The sequence below is a fragment of the Panthera tigris genome, chromosome C1 (genome assembly GCF_018350195.1).
Source record: "Panthera tigris isolate Pti1 chromosome C1, P.tigris_Pti1_mat1.1, whole genome shotgun sequence".
Taxonomy (NCBI): Eukaryota; Metazoa; Chordata; class Mammalia; order Carnivora; family Felidae; genus Panthera; species Panthera tigris.
Genome location: NC_056667.1, coordinates 157,833,383 through 157,851,174, shown reverse-complemented (window position 1 = coordinate 157,851,174; position 17,792 = coordinate 157,833,383). Strand labels below are relative to the sequence as shown.

Below are 17,792 nucleotides of genomic sequence, written 5' to 3'. Positions count from 1 at the left end.
ACCTAAGTGTCTGGTGAGGAAGCCCCAGCCCAGCTCACATCTGGTCACTCTGAAACCGATATTTATAATTCTATCAAAAACAACACAACTATTCCTGTCCAGTAAAATTTTCCCACCTTCAAAGGCTTTAATACATTAAAACCAAAAAATAAATGATATAGATGTTTTAAAATTTAGCAGCTTGATTGATATTCTGACCTTCAATGTAGGATGAACAACCTCTTTAGAAACAATTTTTGAGGGTAGATATCTTCGTAAGGAGATAATGAGTAAAATCCCAGCTCTGCCCAAGGGAGGTCTGGAAAGAAAGCTGGAGGCCAGTCTTCTCATGGGCATCCTACTATCTTTGTTTAAAGGAGCATGTTTGAAGAAAGTTAAGAACTGGTTTCAACTTTCTTTCCAAGTTAAGATGAAGCAAAGGTTGTAGACTGTAGCTTTTTTCTTAGCCAAGCTTTTCATTCCTCTGCATGTTGCTAAGTCAGACCTGGCAGCCACTCTCTTTAAGCAGACGAAGGCCCCAAACTACACACGGGCACCAATGATTTCAAGAGGGGTGAGGGAAGAAAGAAAAAGAAATTATGAACAGTGACAAAGAGGTCTCTCCTCCTTTCATAAAAGCATAATGCAGCTGTTTCCAGACATACCTTCAGAAACATAATGCCCTTGAGAGGAAAGCTTTGAGAAGACCTGGTCTGCTGCTCAGCCAAAGGCAGCAGAACCCAGGTAAATCAAAGGAACTTGACCCAAATGGAACCTATTTGGCAAAATAGCAATGACAGGGAAGTTCTGTTCTTCAGCCCTAGTTTCCTGCCTCCTGTCCTAAGAACTGACTGCACAACTATAAACAGAAGCCATTAAGCAGAAGCTGACTCTAAGTGGGCAAAGGCCAGGCACGTAGGCCAGTGATGGACCTATTCTAAATTGGTTAAGAGAGTGGGGTTATTGACTGGGTGGTGAATTGGACCAGGTGACCTCTGAGGACCCCATGACTGAATAACCTTCGGATTCACCACATTCCCTCCACTTAGGTTCATACGTGAACAGAAATAATCTTCCCAATAACTCTAGGTAAACTGAGACCACCCTGGAGTGCTTAGCACGAATTAGTGATTACATATGGCTTTATAAATGAAGAGGGAAAGGTGGCAGGCAGAGAAATGAGGAGTCTAAGAGTTAATGTTATAAAAGGTGTGTGTCTGTATGTATGCCCAGTATATATACACTGATGCTGTGCAATTAACTTGAAAAAGAAACAATCACTTTCCTTTTCATGAATTTGGTTGAATAGACCTTTACCCCTGCTTAAAGTTCAAAGTGGTAGTAGTGGAGCCCTGGCAGTATTTGGACACTAACAAGAAAACTCCAGCAGTGCTTGTAGAAGCATCAGGCCAAGGGAGGTCAGGGGCTCCAGGTACCTGTTTTGGTCAAAGGAATTGAGAAGAGCTGCTGAAGAAGCTTGTTTTCTGACGTTCTCAGGACTACAACCACATCAGCAGGTAGAGTATCTCTGTTTTTCTCAAGAACCCCAGAAGCATCATATAATACCTGCAAGGTAAACAACAAATAGCAAACTAGCCGATATCATCCATTGCTAGCAACACTGGTAAGTTGTCTGAGGTCAGTCATTAATCGACCAACGTACAGAATTTGTCTTGACACAGTTGTGCTTTTAAATCCAGTCCACAAGATAAGGAGGAAAAAAATGTAATTTCTGACACACCAATTTATCTTAACTTCTTGTCCAGGTGCTCTTTGAAAAAAAGAGTCCTATCACATCAGAATAATAATGAAAATACATTGGGTACTGTATCTTTGGTCACTATATGTAAAGCATCCATCCTATAAGGTAAACACTATTATTATCCCCATTTTACTGGTGGGTGAACAGAGTCCTAGAGAGAAAAGAAATAATATGCACATTTCACAAGTGATAGGCAGGCTTCCAAACCCAGACACTTTGGGCTCCGAGCCCATACCCACCGTACCGTTGTTGCTTCCCAAGGTACTCACGGCATGTGATCGCTCAGGGATGCTGAGCCATTTTTGGTTCTCAGAACAGGAGGGATCCAGTCAGAGAAATTTTAAGAACACTCCAGAGAAATAAGCATTGAGTGACAAATGAATTCAGAAAAGAACAGGAGTCCAGAAAGAAAAAGGTCCTTCCTATCCATCTCCCGCCCCTTAAAATCAAGAAAGGAGAAGAGGGAGAAAGGGAAGATGGGTGAATAGGAAGTAAGTATAAAAGGACATGGAGACAGAGTGGAAGTGTAAGGAAGAGGATAGGAAAGGAGGGAGCAGGCTAGATAAGGGCATCTCAGACGTCAAGGACATCAATATATGGGCAGACATCAGTGCTAAGGTGAGTGAACGATCTAAGGGTAAAAACTGGGTTGCAATTTCTAACAAATATCCAAAATAGATACTATGCACTATGTGGAGAGAAAAACAATCCTCTCTACTTACATTAGAATTGCCTTTCAACCAACCTCCAGTCAGGCATACTTAATTTCAATACTATGATATGAATATGAAAAATGATTTCAGGGTGCCTGGGTGGTTCAGTCAGTTGAGCATCTGACCCTTGATTTCAGCATGGGTTATGATCCCAGGGTCATGGGATTGAGCCCTGCACTGGGCCCATACTGAGCATAAACCTGCTTAAAATTCTCTCTCTCTCTCTGCCCCTCTCCCCCACGCGTGCTCTCTCTAAAATAAAAAATAAACAAATAAATAAATTTATTTAAAAAGTAAAAATAGGGGCGCCTGGGTGGCGCAGTCGGTTAAGCGTCCGACTTCAGCCAGGTCACGATCTCGCGGTCCGTGAGTTTGAGCCCCGCGTCGGGCTCTGGGCTGATGGCTCAGAGCCTGGAGCCTGTTTCCGATTCTGTGTCTCCCTCTCTCTCTGTCCCTCCCCCGTTCATGCTCTGTCTCTCTCTGTCCCAAAAATAAATAAAAAACGTTGAAAAAAAATTAAAAAAAAAAAAAAAGTAAAAATAATTTCAATAAATCTTACATCAACAAAATAATCCAAAATGCCTTTTATTGAACTCCTACCCATTTTTTTTGGACCCAGGGCCTCAGCAGACCACCCCCCCCCAGAACCAATTAGCCATAATTCCAATGGCTCCTTTGAGAGTAACTCAAGCAATGAGTTGTTGGCTGCAGAACTAGGGAGTTTCCTGAATTAGTCACTACTCTACTTCAGGAACTTGAAATGAGACGGAGGCATAAGTTATGAAAGGTGGAAATTTATGTTAATGATATAAAAGCTTAATATCTGGAGGATGAAGTGAATTTTTTTCCCTTTTTATCTAGACATTTTTGGTTCCCTAAAGACACATAGAGTTAAACTGCTAAAAACTGAGCCCCACTGTGATATGAACCCTCCACCGCTACCTACACATTTCCAAATGACTTTAATGTGCACATTCACTGCTCAACACTGGGAAAGCTATACTATGTTCTCTCTCTGGAGAGCTGTCACTTCTGGGCCAAACCTCAGGTGAGAGGCAGATGGCAGCTCCATAGTCACCCCAGCTAGAAATTGCTTCTTTACCAGGGGCAACTTTCTGTGAGCAGCACACTGAGAAAGTTTGGGAATTATGATTAGGTGTTCAAGAGGAATTAAAAGGAGAAAAGAAACCTGCAAGAAATTTTGTGAGCAGCACAGACAGGGTAGTATGGACACTGCCCCTGTCAAATTCAGGTTTAATGACACACACTTGCCTCACCTTTCCGGCATAGTGCAGGATGCCAAAGCACAGCTCCACTCCTTTGGGCCTCCAGAAGTATTTGCATCGCAGATTATCTTCAAATTTATCTGTGTGGATTTTCATGTTTAAAAGTTACAATGAGAATTGTTGGCTCCTTCAAACAAAAGGTCACTCCTTGAGCCAGGAGTGACCCCAAATAAGGGATTTCAGAGCAGTCTGATAGTGCCGTTGTATGTACAACAGTAGTGAAAAATGCCCTGTTGAAATGGGCTTACCATCAAGTCTTTGTTTAGTTGTTTTGTATTTGTCTTTAGCATCAGGCGATGCCCTAACATCTTGTTTTGTTCTAAGAACTCCTAGCACGGACACTGATGACACCAGAACTCTGACCAATTAGCTTTAGAACCATAAAGATATCCCACAGAAGAAGGCAAACAACCCTTGTTTAAACTTATCATGGCAACTTGTGATGATTTCATAGGTAAAAGGAAACCACCGAAGGTGACAATGTCAACTCCTGAAGAGAATCTCTCCCACCAATCAATTTCCTATCTGGGGAAAAGACTTGAAGCTTTCTGTTCCTCCCTCAATAAACAATGTTTGCTACTGTTGTAACTGAGAGCCTACTCTGTGTGAGGATCTGTGCTAAGTACTAAATGGATACAAAGATTGGGGCTTTGTTGCCCTAAATATCTCACAATCTCAGCGAGGGAAGGGATCATATACAACACTGAAGACTGGAGAAGCAGACGGACAAAGGGAACGGGGATAGAATACAAAGGGCCTTTAATGCTAGGATGAGGTGTCTTACTGGCAGGCCGCAGACAATAGTAAACTAATGAAAAGGTGGCTTTAGAAAGACTAAATTAGCTGGGATGTCCAGGGTAGAGAGGGTAAGTATGAGTCTAGAAGCCATGAGACCAGAAGGGTCTTCCATACAAACTTGGACTAGAGGTGGATGGGATCCAGGCAAAGATATGAGAGAAGGGTATGAAAAGGAGGAGAAGCAATTATTGGTTATAGGAAATAAGGGACAGGAAGGTATAAAAAATGAAATTGACAAAGGATAAAGGTATTTATGTTGGCAGCAATAGGAGTGTGAGGAGGGCTTGGTGATGGGTTTGCTTTAAGACACAATCTATCAGGACATTTGCTGAATATTTCAATGCATTAAAAATAGAGCCTATACTTGCATAGCCTACCAGGTGGCCAAAATGCTCAGCCACGCTCATTTGATGACATGAACCAAGTTCTCTTCTGAGTGCATTATGCCTTTTACAAAAGATACCTACCAACCAGGGTCTGATCAGTTGCTTGGGGAAATCGACTTTCCTCATCCAAAAGTGCAAGCAGTCCCAGGGGCTTCTGGAGGAACATGTCCAAGAGTGGGCGGTTGTCCTCATACATCACAGGTGTAGCATCAATGCCTTCATTCTGATATTCCACCTGGAGGGAAATGGATTGTGAATGTCTCCAGCCCAAAACTGGCCTAGGTGGCACCAGGCTGCTTTGGCATGCACATTCTGTGTCTGGAAACACTGACTGTATGTGGAAAACAGGCTGTGTTTTATGGGTGTAGCAAAGGAGTCTTCTGCATATAGCACTGTTGAAGCTTTGGGTTTAAGTCTGACCTACAGGCACAGCCTGTGGCAGGCAGCTGAAGTCAGCAAAAGAAGGGACAGTGCTGTCTCCCAAATACCAACTTGGTAACTTGTAATTTAGAAACTGACATGGAATGGAAGGGAAGCTGAAAAAAAACTATTTTGGTGATAAATAGGGTTTAAACCAGGAAGAAAACAGACATCTATCTTCTACAAAGGATTCTGCAAGGGAATCATCTCCAGCTGGAAAACAAAGAAAATTCCAGATTTCCCAGGGAAAATAAATGCAGGGAGCCTTGACTGAAAAGGAGGTGGAATTTCACGCAGAGTGACAGGGGAGGGGAGGGGTGGGTGATCCAGATTTATCCAGGTCCACTGATAAAACCAATAATTCGTGTTTATCTAATCACAGCACAGTGTGTGTATACCTTCACTTCTACATTAAAACAAAGGGCTTAGTATGTTTCATTGTTGAACAACTTCATACAAGATAGAATCTTGGGGTTGGGGTAGAAATTAGGGTGGAGGGGAAGGTCCCCTAGCTTTTGGGCACATGAGCTTCACATTCAATTTGATTTACCATTAAACTCATAGTGAAAAGACTTTCATTTGGAGAAAACCAAGAACATATCTTACTCCTCCCTGGAGACATTCCACACCCACCCCAGCAGTTACTGTGGGATCTGGTGTGCAGGAGATAGGGGATGGGGATGGCCCATTTGGGAGTTAATGCCCTGAATTCAACATCATCCTGTGTCATTTTGGACACTTATTTTACTTAAATAAGGTAGGAAGAGAATGTAGCATTTTGGACAAGGTGCATGAAACAGTTTAGAAGCAACAATTAAATAACTGGCTTGTCACCAGCTCCACTCAAGTGAGGAAATGTAACTTTCCACAGAAATCAAGACTTTTTTCTTCAGGCTAAATTTAGACTATTTATTTTGACAGGACAGGCAGGACTGCCTCACCAGTGGTTTTTTCCTTAGAATCTTTTATCTGTTAGCCTAACGGGGTTTCCGCTTCTAATTGTGGGCAGCTTGGAGGCACCTTCCCCACCAGGTTTAGTTACTTCAGAGTTCACTATTACCTGCTCAAGAGCAAAAACGTGCTGGTTGAAATAGTACTGGATTTGCTCATTGGCAATGTTTATGCAGAGCTGCTCAAATGAATTTCTCCCAAAGTTCTCGAATCCAAAAATATCCAAGATCCCCACATTCATACCATCATCTGCACTACTGCATTGAAGAGAAGAAAAAAAATTGTTAGGGGAAGAAACATTCATCTCAGGATGATGTTAAATACATATGCCCGTGTGTTTACCAACATATATACCCACTCATGGAAAGCAGCATTCAGCGACCTCTAAAGGAAGAAACAGTTTCTGTTTTAAAGTATTCATTCCTTCAGTTTTTCAACAGTCTTTCCAACTTTTTTTAAGCAGTAGAATCCTTTAAAATCTTACTCAGAAGGTCCATAAAGAGAAAGATTAACGAGGAACCACTCTATCGGAAGGGGCTAGAACTACTGCCCATTCATTATTTCACCTTCCCACCCATAAGGCTTAATTGGAAGAACACTCTTTAGAACTTGATGTTGTCAATTCTTCCACAATATAGAAACCGTCAATGCTTAGAAAGAAATAGTAGTAACAGCAGGAGTAGCAGTAGTAATGTAATGATATAATGCAAATAATGTAAGATATGGTGCTTTAAAACTTTACATGAAACTACATCTCATTCTGAAAACAACACTATGAGGAGGATATCATTACCCTCATGTTACAGATGAGAAAACTGTGACTTAGAATATGGGACTGATCAAGCTCTAGAGCTTAGATGCAGACCCAGTTTGCCCAGCTCCCAGACAAAGCTGTTCTCTTAAACACTACACTATAACAGCTCTGTCAGTCATGTGCCTCTTCCATTGTCCTGGATACCATTCTCCTTTTAAAGGTGAAGACTTGAGAGCTTCACTAAAGAAAACTCATGAGTGGACCAAACACTTTCTCTTGCAAATCTAGGAGACATCGGGGTCAATGACAGCTCTCCCAGGGCCTCTGCTTCCCAAGGGAACTTGCCATATACGTTTGTCTGGCTGCAGGAGTGTATTGATGCGATTTACAATCCAACTGAAGAGCCTCGCATACAAGGCTTTGGACATGGCATCTCGGACATCCGCAGCTCTGTCGACAGTGTTGGCACGGATGATGGTCTCACCCCGGGTGACCACACAGTGTGAGATAAGGGCCTCTTGGAGTTCTTCGGGGCTGATGCAGAGAAGGGAGGCAGCTGGAATACAGGGTAAGGATGACACCAGAGAATGTAGTCATCCATCCATCCATTCATTCATTCAGCCAGCATTTATTCAACATCCACTATGTGTCAGGCTCTCCCTAGGCACTTCAGATGCAAAGGTAAACAAGCCAGGTCCCTAACACCAAGAAGCATCCAGATGGACACAGTAACAGAACATCCACACTGTTCTGAAAGCTCTTCCCAGGTATTTGATGAAAAAAAAGTGAGAGGAGATGGTCTTTGGTCAAATAGCCGGGGACTATACTCTTCTCAAGAATCAAAAAGCACATTACTTTATTAAAGGCAGTAAAAGATACTGTTTAACACAAATGGTGTTTATTTAAATCAGTGTTTTTTTTTCCCTAACTCAGGATTTGGTTTCCTTGTGCCATCATCTCCTATAGAACTTCAAAAATAAATAGTGCCTGACTTCTCCCCTGGAGATGCTGATTCAGTGGATTCAGAGAGAGATCCACCTCTTGTATTTTTTCAAAAACTTGTAGCTGGTTTTCAAAAGTAGCCAGTGTTGACACCACTGCCCAAAGTGACCTGGCACAGAATTCTTTTCTGCGGAGCATTTATTTGCAGCTTATAAAAAGAATTGTGATGGTCTACAAGACATCCTTTGGGAAATCCCAGTTGGTGAAAATACCCAAAGTCAGTACAGAGACCAGCAACAGCTACTCTATATTTTACAGCATCTTGAGAAAGTACCAAAGTGAAAGAAACATGTATTTTGGCTACACAGTGCACAGACATCAAACAATTACCATTTTCCAAAGCTTCAGCATTGGGCACCTCACTTTTATCAGTTTGATGTTGAGAGGAAATAGCTGCAAACTCAATGTTTCCAATATTCAAAATCCCAGCCAAAATTCTGTACACTGAGTGCACCTCCTGAAAAGGACAGCAAGAGCCATGTTTGGTCACTGCCAATCAAACTAACAAACCACCAGCACTGCTAGTTGTCCACTGAAGTCCAACACACACACACCCTTTTCCTGGGCACACAAATAATTTCGAAACCTCCCTTGAAGTTAGACAGTAGAACTAAACTCTTAACAAAGGAGCAAGAGGAATGACGTGGGCAATTCTGAGCCCAGTCTTATAGAAACAAGCATGCCTCCTCCATGCTTTCTTTCCCATTATTGCTGGCTGGAACGCCCAAAAACCCAGCCTCAACTACGCAGCTGACTAGGATTCCTGAGACTAATGACTGCATGGAACAAAGTTGTTCTGCAGCGTGAACCTCTCACCATGAAATGCTTCCGTCAGGGAGAACTGATCTTCTTTGTTCTTTATGCCACTTTGAGCCACTTCCCTAACTAATACCAACTCCCAAATTCAGGTATGTTCTTTCTTCAACACAAGAGAGGAGATGTTTCCTTAACCTCTTTTGAATAGCTTTTATGAAATAGTTATCAGGGCATTTATTAATGGCTCATTGAACATTCTGAAGTTAAATAATAGAGTATATAATTATGAATGAGGTCAGGAAATATTCTGACTCACTAGAAATTATTTGTGATATTGTGATATAATAAAAACATAGATTTGGTCTTCATTCCAATCTCTGGCACAAGAGTTTATACAACCCTTGGGATTATGAGTGGTAGGTGTTAAAGGAATATCCTCTGTCATTCAGAGTAAGCCCCTCAGCCGTAACTGAGTTCATGCCAATGAGGTGACCCTTAGGGAATGGGGGCTGGTTGCTAGAGAGACCACACATTAAAGGGTAAGAATTTTTAGCTGAATCCTGGACTTCCAAGGAGGGGAAAATCCTGGAGATTGAGTTAATCACCAATTGGCAATAATTTAATCATTCATGCCTATGTAATGGAGCCTCCATTTAAACCCATAACTGATGAGGCTCAGAACACTTCCAGGTTGTTGAACACATGAAGGTGGTGAGAGGAGGGGTACCCCTTTCCCCAAACCTTGCCCTATGTATCTCCTCTTTCACTTGGCTTCTCCTGAGTTTTATCCTTTATGATAAAGTAAACTGTTTTCCCAAGTTTTTTGAATCCTTCTATCCAATTAATAAACTCAAGTTTGGGATCTTGGGACCCTAAACCTCCCATTTCATAGCCATTTGGTCATTAGGAGAACCCCACTGAACAAGCAGGACTTGCCATTAGTGTCTGAAGTGGGAGCAGTCTTAGGGAACTGAACCCCTCACTTGTGTGATCAGATATTAACTCCAGGTAGACAGTATCAGAAGCGAATTGAATTATAGGAGAATTGGTTGGTATGGGGGGAAAAAACTCCACATATTTGATGTCAGAGTGTTGTGAGCGAAGATAGTTTAGATTATCTAAGCCCTATTTTTATATTGAAAGTTAAATATATAAGTAGCATTAGTGGTAAAATATAAAGTATATTTATTTATTTAAACATATGCATTTCCTGTAGGTAAGATAAATGGGTAGCCAGTAAATTTCTGCATCTTATGCTTATAGATAGAGAAAAGTACTTCCACAAAAACACTCAGGTGAGGAACTTGATTTAGTACTATACACAGCAGCAAACTAATAGGAACCGTCATTAGATCATTGATAAAGCATTGTTCCCAAATTGAGCCTTCCTGTGAACATTCCTCAGTAAAGCCAACAACTGAACACAGACTGTAATAGTGACATCTGCTGGATACCTGATAATGCTACAAAGACAAATGAGGATTTTAAACCAGGCTTCTGCTATAGATAAATATTGTTCTTCAAACTTCTAAATCAAAGGCAAATCGTCCTGTTTCTGCGGTCAAGAATCACTGTTTTAATCACACAACTTAAGACTGGCTAAGGAGAACACCTACCAAATGGGTTTTCTGGGACTAGTGTGGATTTAACATGACAGCACCTCATTACCTCGATCAATACAATATGAAGCTCATGGAATGCAACAAGCAAGCAACTTCCCAGGGGGTAAACAGAGACTCTAAGGCAATGAGTTTGATATAGCTATTATTTCTGTATCCAGTTATCTCAAAAAGTTATCTAAACTCTCAATACTCTGAGGAAAAAAATGTACTTCCTCTAATTAACACACACACATGCAACATATATGACCATACAAGGCATGAAACCTCCCAAAATAGGGCTTCCAGGCATTTCACCACTGGGGTGATTATCCCCAAAGGAAATGGTAGTTCTCACCTAGTTGTTTCTCTGGCAATATTCTCTTCAGCACAACACTCAGACATTTGTTCTTTTGAAAAACTACCCATGTGACCTTCAGTGAAAATTTTGGGGTTCAAACACTGTGAATGACTGAACCTAATGGTAGGTTGGGTCTTCTTCCTTGGTTTAGACAAGGGAACTTGAGAAGGGTATCCAATGTTGACCCCATTATGGAGGAATTAGCCTTAGAGTCCTCTTTATGCTACAATTCCAAGCTATTCCACTTGATTCCTTCAGTCTCCCCCTTAGATTGATTAGTTCTGCCTTTCTGGCCTAGGAACCTATATCCACCCTTATGGTCAAGTCAAAACATCACCCATATACTGTCATGTTAGAGGACAATCAGTAGCAAGTTCATCTGTGGGATTACATCTCCCTCCCCAGTACTTTTTTTTTTTTTTTAATGCTTATTTGAGAGACAGCGTGAGCAGGCATGCAAGCAAGGGAGGGGCAGAGAGGGAGGGAGGGTGGGAGGGTGGGAGGGAGAGAGGGAGGGAGGGAGGGAGGGAGAGACAGAATGAATCCCAAGCAGGCTCCACGTTGTCAGCGCAGAGCCTGATGTGGGGCTCAATCTCATGAACTGTGAGATCATGACCTAAGCAGAAATCAAGAGTCAGATGCTCAACTGACTGAGCCACCTAGGCGTGCCCCACCCCCAGTACTTTTTCATCAAGTCTCTTCTTTTCTCCCCACAGCTATCCTGAGAAAGATTTTCACCTTCCTCACTTTGCTTATTTCCTCTTGTCTGATCTCCAGTTCTATGCACCCTTTCCTGGCATCCTGCCTTTGCTACAGAATCTTGTTACCATGCTCTATTTTTTATTTCTTATGTTTTCAACTTTCTACGTGATAACACAAAATAACCTCACTCAGGACAGGAATACTATCAAGAAGACTAACAACTTCTCCAGCTGGTTTCCCAATTCACTGTTGATGAGTATGAATTCATTTTTATCATCAATCAGCAGAAGTGGGGAAGAAAGAGCCTTTCCCCATCAACATCTCATGCAGGATGTCTTTGCTGCTTCTTTCCTTTTCTCAGAAGATACTCCTTTCACTGATGTAGGTATTCTCTCAATAAAGTTAAAGCTAAGCAGAAAATTGAGAAGGATCTTAGTTTTCCATTAGCCTGGAGCTGATTTCCATTTAGCCTGGAGTTGCTCCCAGCCTGGCTCACAGGCATCTCATGGTAGTTGTTTCTCTGTTCCTCTCCTAGGCATTTACTTGTCCTCTCAGTATCTCTTTACCTTGTTTCCTTTTTACAAGTCTCTAGTTTTTTACCAGCTGCTCTAAGTACCACATTAGGCCCAATTAAAGGGCTTTCTCTCTTACGGGCTCTATCCCAACACCTTTCTTCAGTTTCCTTTTCAGAGGATGTTTCACCTCTGAAAAGAAAAATGTTTTCACAACATTTGTATCTTGAAAGCCAATGATGGGTTTAAAAACATTTGAGGGTAGGGGGTGTATATCAATCATACATCAATAAAGTTTTAAAAACATGGTAAGTCCTATTGTCTATCATTTGAACACTGAAAATCCTCAAGATCTCCCATTTACATTTTAACACATAAACCCTTCGGTTTCTCTTCAGCAATACTCTCCCAAATACATAATCTGTCTTGAAGAAAGGGAAAAAATTTTGCCCTAATCTCAAAGCCTTCTCCCTAACCTCTTCATCAAGGGATCTGCAGTAAAATATCCAATCTTGACCCTCACACAGATAATCTGCCTAAAATCTTTTCATGTAGTATTAAACATAAACATACCTAAAACTCAATTTAATACATTATGATTATTCATATACCAGCAAGACAAGCATTAATATTAAACAAAAATAATAATGTTTGATTCCAAAAAGGCATGGATCTTCATAATAGGGTGTTAGGTATAATCCCACCCACCCGACCCCCAACCCCTGCCCAATCCCCTGCAAGGAACCATCATTGTTAGTCAAAGACTCCTTCTACCAGGGAGGTTTCTTTACAATAAACTCAGGGTCAAGTGTTCTTTCTGATACTTTTGGCTGATGTCCCAGAATTAAAATTCATGTTCTTGAGTCTGCACTAAGGTTTGCTACTTATAATTTTGCTATGGGAGTTTGGAGGAATCTGAAGAATACTATGAGGATTCCTGCAGGGTACTTAGTGACACTATAAGAAAAGAGGGTGACCATCATTTTGATTAAATTGACCAGTTTATTTAAGCTATGTCTAGAAAATGTCCCTCTGTCTAGAAATAAACTTAAGAAAAAGTTCTGATACGTCAGCTATTTGGCATCTGATCCCTGACTACATTCACCTGAATCTTTCTGAATTTAGTCAAACTACTTTGAGTTTATAAAGTAAACTGGGTGAATTCAGCAAAAACAGGTTGTCTATAGAGATATAGACAAAGATATAACCAAAGAATTTAAGATCAGAGAGATCAGAGCCAGCCTCTTCCTTCCATTTCCAAGGTTGCTGACATAAGTTGGTTTATTTCCAGTATCAATTAATATGGGACACGGTGAAACTATAAACATATCATTACATTCTCGTTATTCATTTTATAGTCCAGATCAGGCAGAAATTATGTCTACCACTTTTTACACTTCTTTCTTTTCACATTTATTCACTCATTCATTCAATTCAATTCTACTATACTTTTTTTTCATCAAGGGTTAGGGATGGCTTACCTCAAAGACACATACTTTTAGCATATTTAGTTTGTTTTGTTTTTTGTTATCTTAAAACAGCTTGATTTATTATTATTTGCAATACATTTCTATTATTAGAACAAAGCCATTATATACGTTCTTTTAGAGCTAGGACCAATCTCTTCACAGTATTCTACACCCATCTTTATAGTCATTGAAAGCAAAATATTATTAACCTTATGACTAACTTCTCTATTGTTCCTGTACCCTTTCCAGCTAGTATGCCCCTGAACACCTTGGCATGACCGAGGTGACTTGAAATCGTTCTACTGCCATCTCCACCACGCTTGGACTCTCCTGGTGATGCACCTTGATAACAATCAGCTCTACAAATTAATAACCATAAAGGTCCTTTAATAAGGCTGGAACCTGTTTAATTGCTCTCCTCTAAGGAGCCAAGGGAAATACAGTTCTGTTTTTATCTGACCTTTGGGATTTTCCACTGTCTGTCAGTCCAAAGTCAGTGGGAGGCAGACAGAGAAAATTAACAGCTGGCTAGAAGAAAAGAAAGGTATTATTATGACTAAAATCAGCCATGCTGGGAAGGAAAGGGCTGGCCAAACTCATTAGATTACAGAAACAATACTTTACCCAGAGTGGCTGTCCCAGGGTAACTGGAGTGTCTTGTAATCTAATCCCTTAAGATTTAACACTCTCACCTACCTCCTAATCATTCACCTCCTTTCGTGGAAAAGCAAAAGAATCTGTGTATTTTGCCAAATTGATGGCATGAAGCCCAGAAACTATGACATAAATGTATCACAGAATAATATTTGAACCTAGGGTTATAAATATCTTCTGTCACCCCTGGCATATATTTAATAGAGACAGCCTGTATCTCGTAAGATAAGAGTAGTCGAGTACTTAGAGCTAGAGGTAATAATGAACAACTGTGTACCATGGAGAAGGAAGTGACTGCCAGAAAGTTGAAAAGGTTTAAATTAATTTGTTTTGGTGCACAAGGAGCTACTTGCATAAATATATTTCTGAGCCTTGGTGTAACCTACATATTCCTATACTCATATTACACAACACACTTTAATGGCTGGAACAACCCCAACTCAGAAAAGGGCAGTATTGTTTTGGTGTTTGTTATCACAGCTGTAGTGAACTGATGACAACGGTAACAATTTACAGGCATGTGGCACTTACAACAGTACTTCTAATTTAATATTCACTTGTGCTTCTTGTTAAAATGCAGATTCTGGTTCACCTGTTCATAGATGGACCTGAGAGTCCGCATTTCTAACAAGCTCTCACATGATGACAATATTTCTGGTCTGATCAGACCATACATTGAGGAGCAAGACCTTATACGTGACCAGATGGCAACTGAAAAGAAAGTATCCTGCCCCAGCTTAGAACGTTCACATCTACAGTCACATTGATACAAGAATATTAACACCTGAGTTTCTTTTTCTTTTGGGAATCACCTACCTTGTCAGTGAATCCTATAATCCTGAAGCAATGCTGAATTGCTTCAAATTGTCTTCTGTAAGATTCCTTGGAAGTGATGTCGTGTATCACCCTTCCAGTTTCATCAGCTATGTACCTAAATGGAGTATGACCAAATACAATGAGCATTGACGTGGCAAATGGCACCCCAAATACCAGGGCATCACTGGGCTCCTTCTTCACAAGGGCATTTCCCTTTCAGTCCAATTGCAGTGGAATAATGGTGCACGTGGCTGAGTAAAATGGCCGCAGTTAAGTTTTTAAACGTTCTAGAAAATGCAAAAGGTGAATGGCTGCAGTTAAGCTTTTGAGCTTTCTGGAAAATGAAAATGGTGCCATCCACCTTGGGTATTTCAACTTAAGACACTATCAGTGTCCAGTTAGGAAAAATAGTTCCATTTATTTCCAAGTTTTCTCAATTGCTATTTACACATTCATTAAAAATCAACAACTAAAACGCCCTGATACTTACCTAGGAGGCTTTTCCTCAGGAAGTCTGAACTCAGAAAGTTTCTTCTGGTGATAAAGACCAGCATAAATATAGTAAAATATGTGAAAATTTTTCTCTCCCCTGGAAGAAAAGAGGGGAGAGGATATTATTAGTGATATATTCTGGGGCCTCCCCACTTTAAGTAATCTATACCATCTTTCTGTGAAAAATATTATCCTGTAGCAAATTTGCATTTTCAGGCAATTAAATTTGCCACATCCCAATTACAGAATAGTAATAGTGATAGGATTAGTATAGTAATTGTCACAGTGTCACATTATTAAACACACTTATCTTTACGCAGAAGGAGGTTTTAGAGAATGGAACATTCGTACGTCGCAGTCAGGTTATACACATTTAGAGATATTTCTAGTACAGCCCAAAGGACGAGGCATCTGTGTCACATGCCTTCCGTTAGTAACCCGTGTTGCTTCAGAAACAGTGATAACAGCTTAGAGACATCAGTCAATCTCCCTATTTTATTGGAGCCCCAGACAGTGGCTCTCCAGTCCTACGGCAAGGTAGGGAGCAAAACTGGGTCCCGGACTGAGGTCTCCACTCTTTCAAACCTGTGTTCTTTCAAATGCCATTCAAAGCAGTATGCACCAGTTCCCCTGCCAGTGCAGAGCCCGAAGTGGGGCTCAAACCCACCAACCACGAGATCATGACCTGAGCCGAAATCAAGAGTCAGATGCTTAATCAAGTGAGCCACCCAGGCACCCCAAGAATTTTTTTTAACTGGTCCTTCAGCATAGACAGTTTGAAAAGCCCTGCTCTGGGTCCCTTTCCTTCCTCTGGAGGAGGGCAGTCTCTTCTGTTGATATCCCAGGATTTGACAAATCCTCATTTTGGCCAATTTAGCTCTGTGAAAAGAAATTGTTCTACTCCTTGTTCCCATCTGTGACACGGGCCCCACTCTTTTCTTCAGCTTCTTCTAAGTATCCTGGTCTTCCTTTGTCATTTATCCTGCCAAAGCTCTTCTAGGATATTCTTATTCCTCTCTTGTATTCCAGATGCCTCTGCTCACCATTTCTCACTCATCTGTTCCCTCAACTAATAAATTTACCTAGTGTCAGTCAGAGCAAGCACTGTACCAGGTGCCAGGGATACAGGACTAAGAGGATTCCTGCCTTCTGGAGCCTCCCTTCTAGTGACGGAGTTAGATAAAACAAGGAAACTTGTGAGGGCTTTGAAACAAACAAAAGGCTAAGATGAAGAATAATGTTGGGGGACAAGGGCTGCTTGTGTTAAGTCAAGGGAAGGACTCTCTAAGGAAATAACACTTAGGCCAAACACTGAAACATGAGAAGGGACTGGAAGGAGCTACAGAAAGAAGGGGGAAGAGCATTCCAAAGACAGGGAGCAACATATACACAAGGGCTCTGAGCCTGACACCCACATAGAACCAAAAAGATGCTAGGGAGAAGGGGGTGGGCAGGTAGGCAGGGCCAGCCCATACCAGGCCTTGTTAGGCCATAATGAGGACTTTGTTGATTAAGCAATTAGAATTCTTTGACGTGTATTAAACTGGAGCCAAGAAGCACTTTAAGTATATAACATGAGTAGATCTGTGTTGAAAAAGTACATTCTAGCTGCAGGATGAAGACTAGACTGTAAGAAGCCAAGATGGATGCAGGGAGACCAATTAGGAGGTCGTGGTGAGACAGCAAGCAACTTGGATAGGTATCAATTATAGTGCTGATGGAGAACAAGAGTAAGCTTAAAGATATATTTGGAGGAACAACTGAAAGAACATCCTGAGAGAACGAATGAGGGTGGTGTGAGAAAAGGACCTGGAGTCTGCCTCCCAGGTACCTAACTTGAGCATCTAGCGATGATGGCACCATTCATGGAGACGGTAAAGCCCTTTTAGGGCTTTATGAATCAGTATGCCTGGTGCAAATATCACTTATTCTTTAAACTCTGATAAATGTGCAGGCTTCAGCTGACCCATCTTGATCTTACCTTCTTACAGTTTTTTTTGCAGATACCTCTAGTTTTAATTCTTCTTAACATTGCCTATCAACATCCATCCCTACATAAATTCAATTTAATTTTCATCCTGTATCCATCAGGTTTGGTTAGGTTTTGTTGAGATAACAAATATTCCAAAGATCTCAGTGGCTTAACTGAACAAAGGGTCACTTCTTGCTCAGAGTACCTGCCCACTGAGAGTCAGCAAAGGGAAGGGGGTGTGCTCATCATAGACACTCATGGGCCTAGGCTGATGCAGCAGCCACCATCTTGCACTTTGCCAGAGGGTCTTGTCATTACACGTTCATTTGCCAGAACTGATCATATGACCACATCCAACCACAGTGTACGTAAAAGAGAAATCCTACTATGTGCTCAGAAGGGAGCAGAT

The 17,792-nt window shown here is 41.1% G+C and overlaps 1 protein-coding gene across 1 annotated transcript in view; it reads right to left on the bottom strand.

The window, feature by feature from the left end:
- Positions 1-17,792, bottom strand: part of MYO3B (myosin IIIB) — a 224,951-nt gene that overhangs the window by 201,368 nt on the left and 5,791 nt on the right. Inside the window, exons 4-11 of the mRNA XM_042994661.1 lie at positions 15,410-15,508; positions 14,920-15,034; positions 8,382-8,508; positions 7,395-7,605; positions 6,405-6,552; positions 5,006-5,159; positions 3,732-3,820; positions 1,416-1,545 (exon numbers count right to left, since the gene is read on the bottom strand). Of these exons, the coding sequence (XP_042850595.1) occupies positions 1,416-1,545; positions 3,732-3,820; positions 5,006-5,159; positions 6,405-6,552; positions 7,395-7,605; positions 8,382-8,508; positions 14,920-15,034; positions 15,410-15,508 (1,073 nt within the window). The remainder of the gene's footprint in view (positions 1-1,415; positions 1,546-3,731; positions 3,821-5,005; positions 5,160-6,404; positions 6,553-7,394; positions 7,606-8,381; positions 8,509-14,919; positions 15,035-15,409; positions 15,509-17,792) is intronic.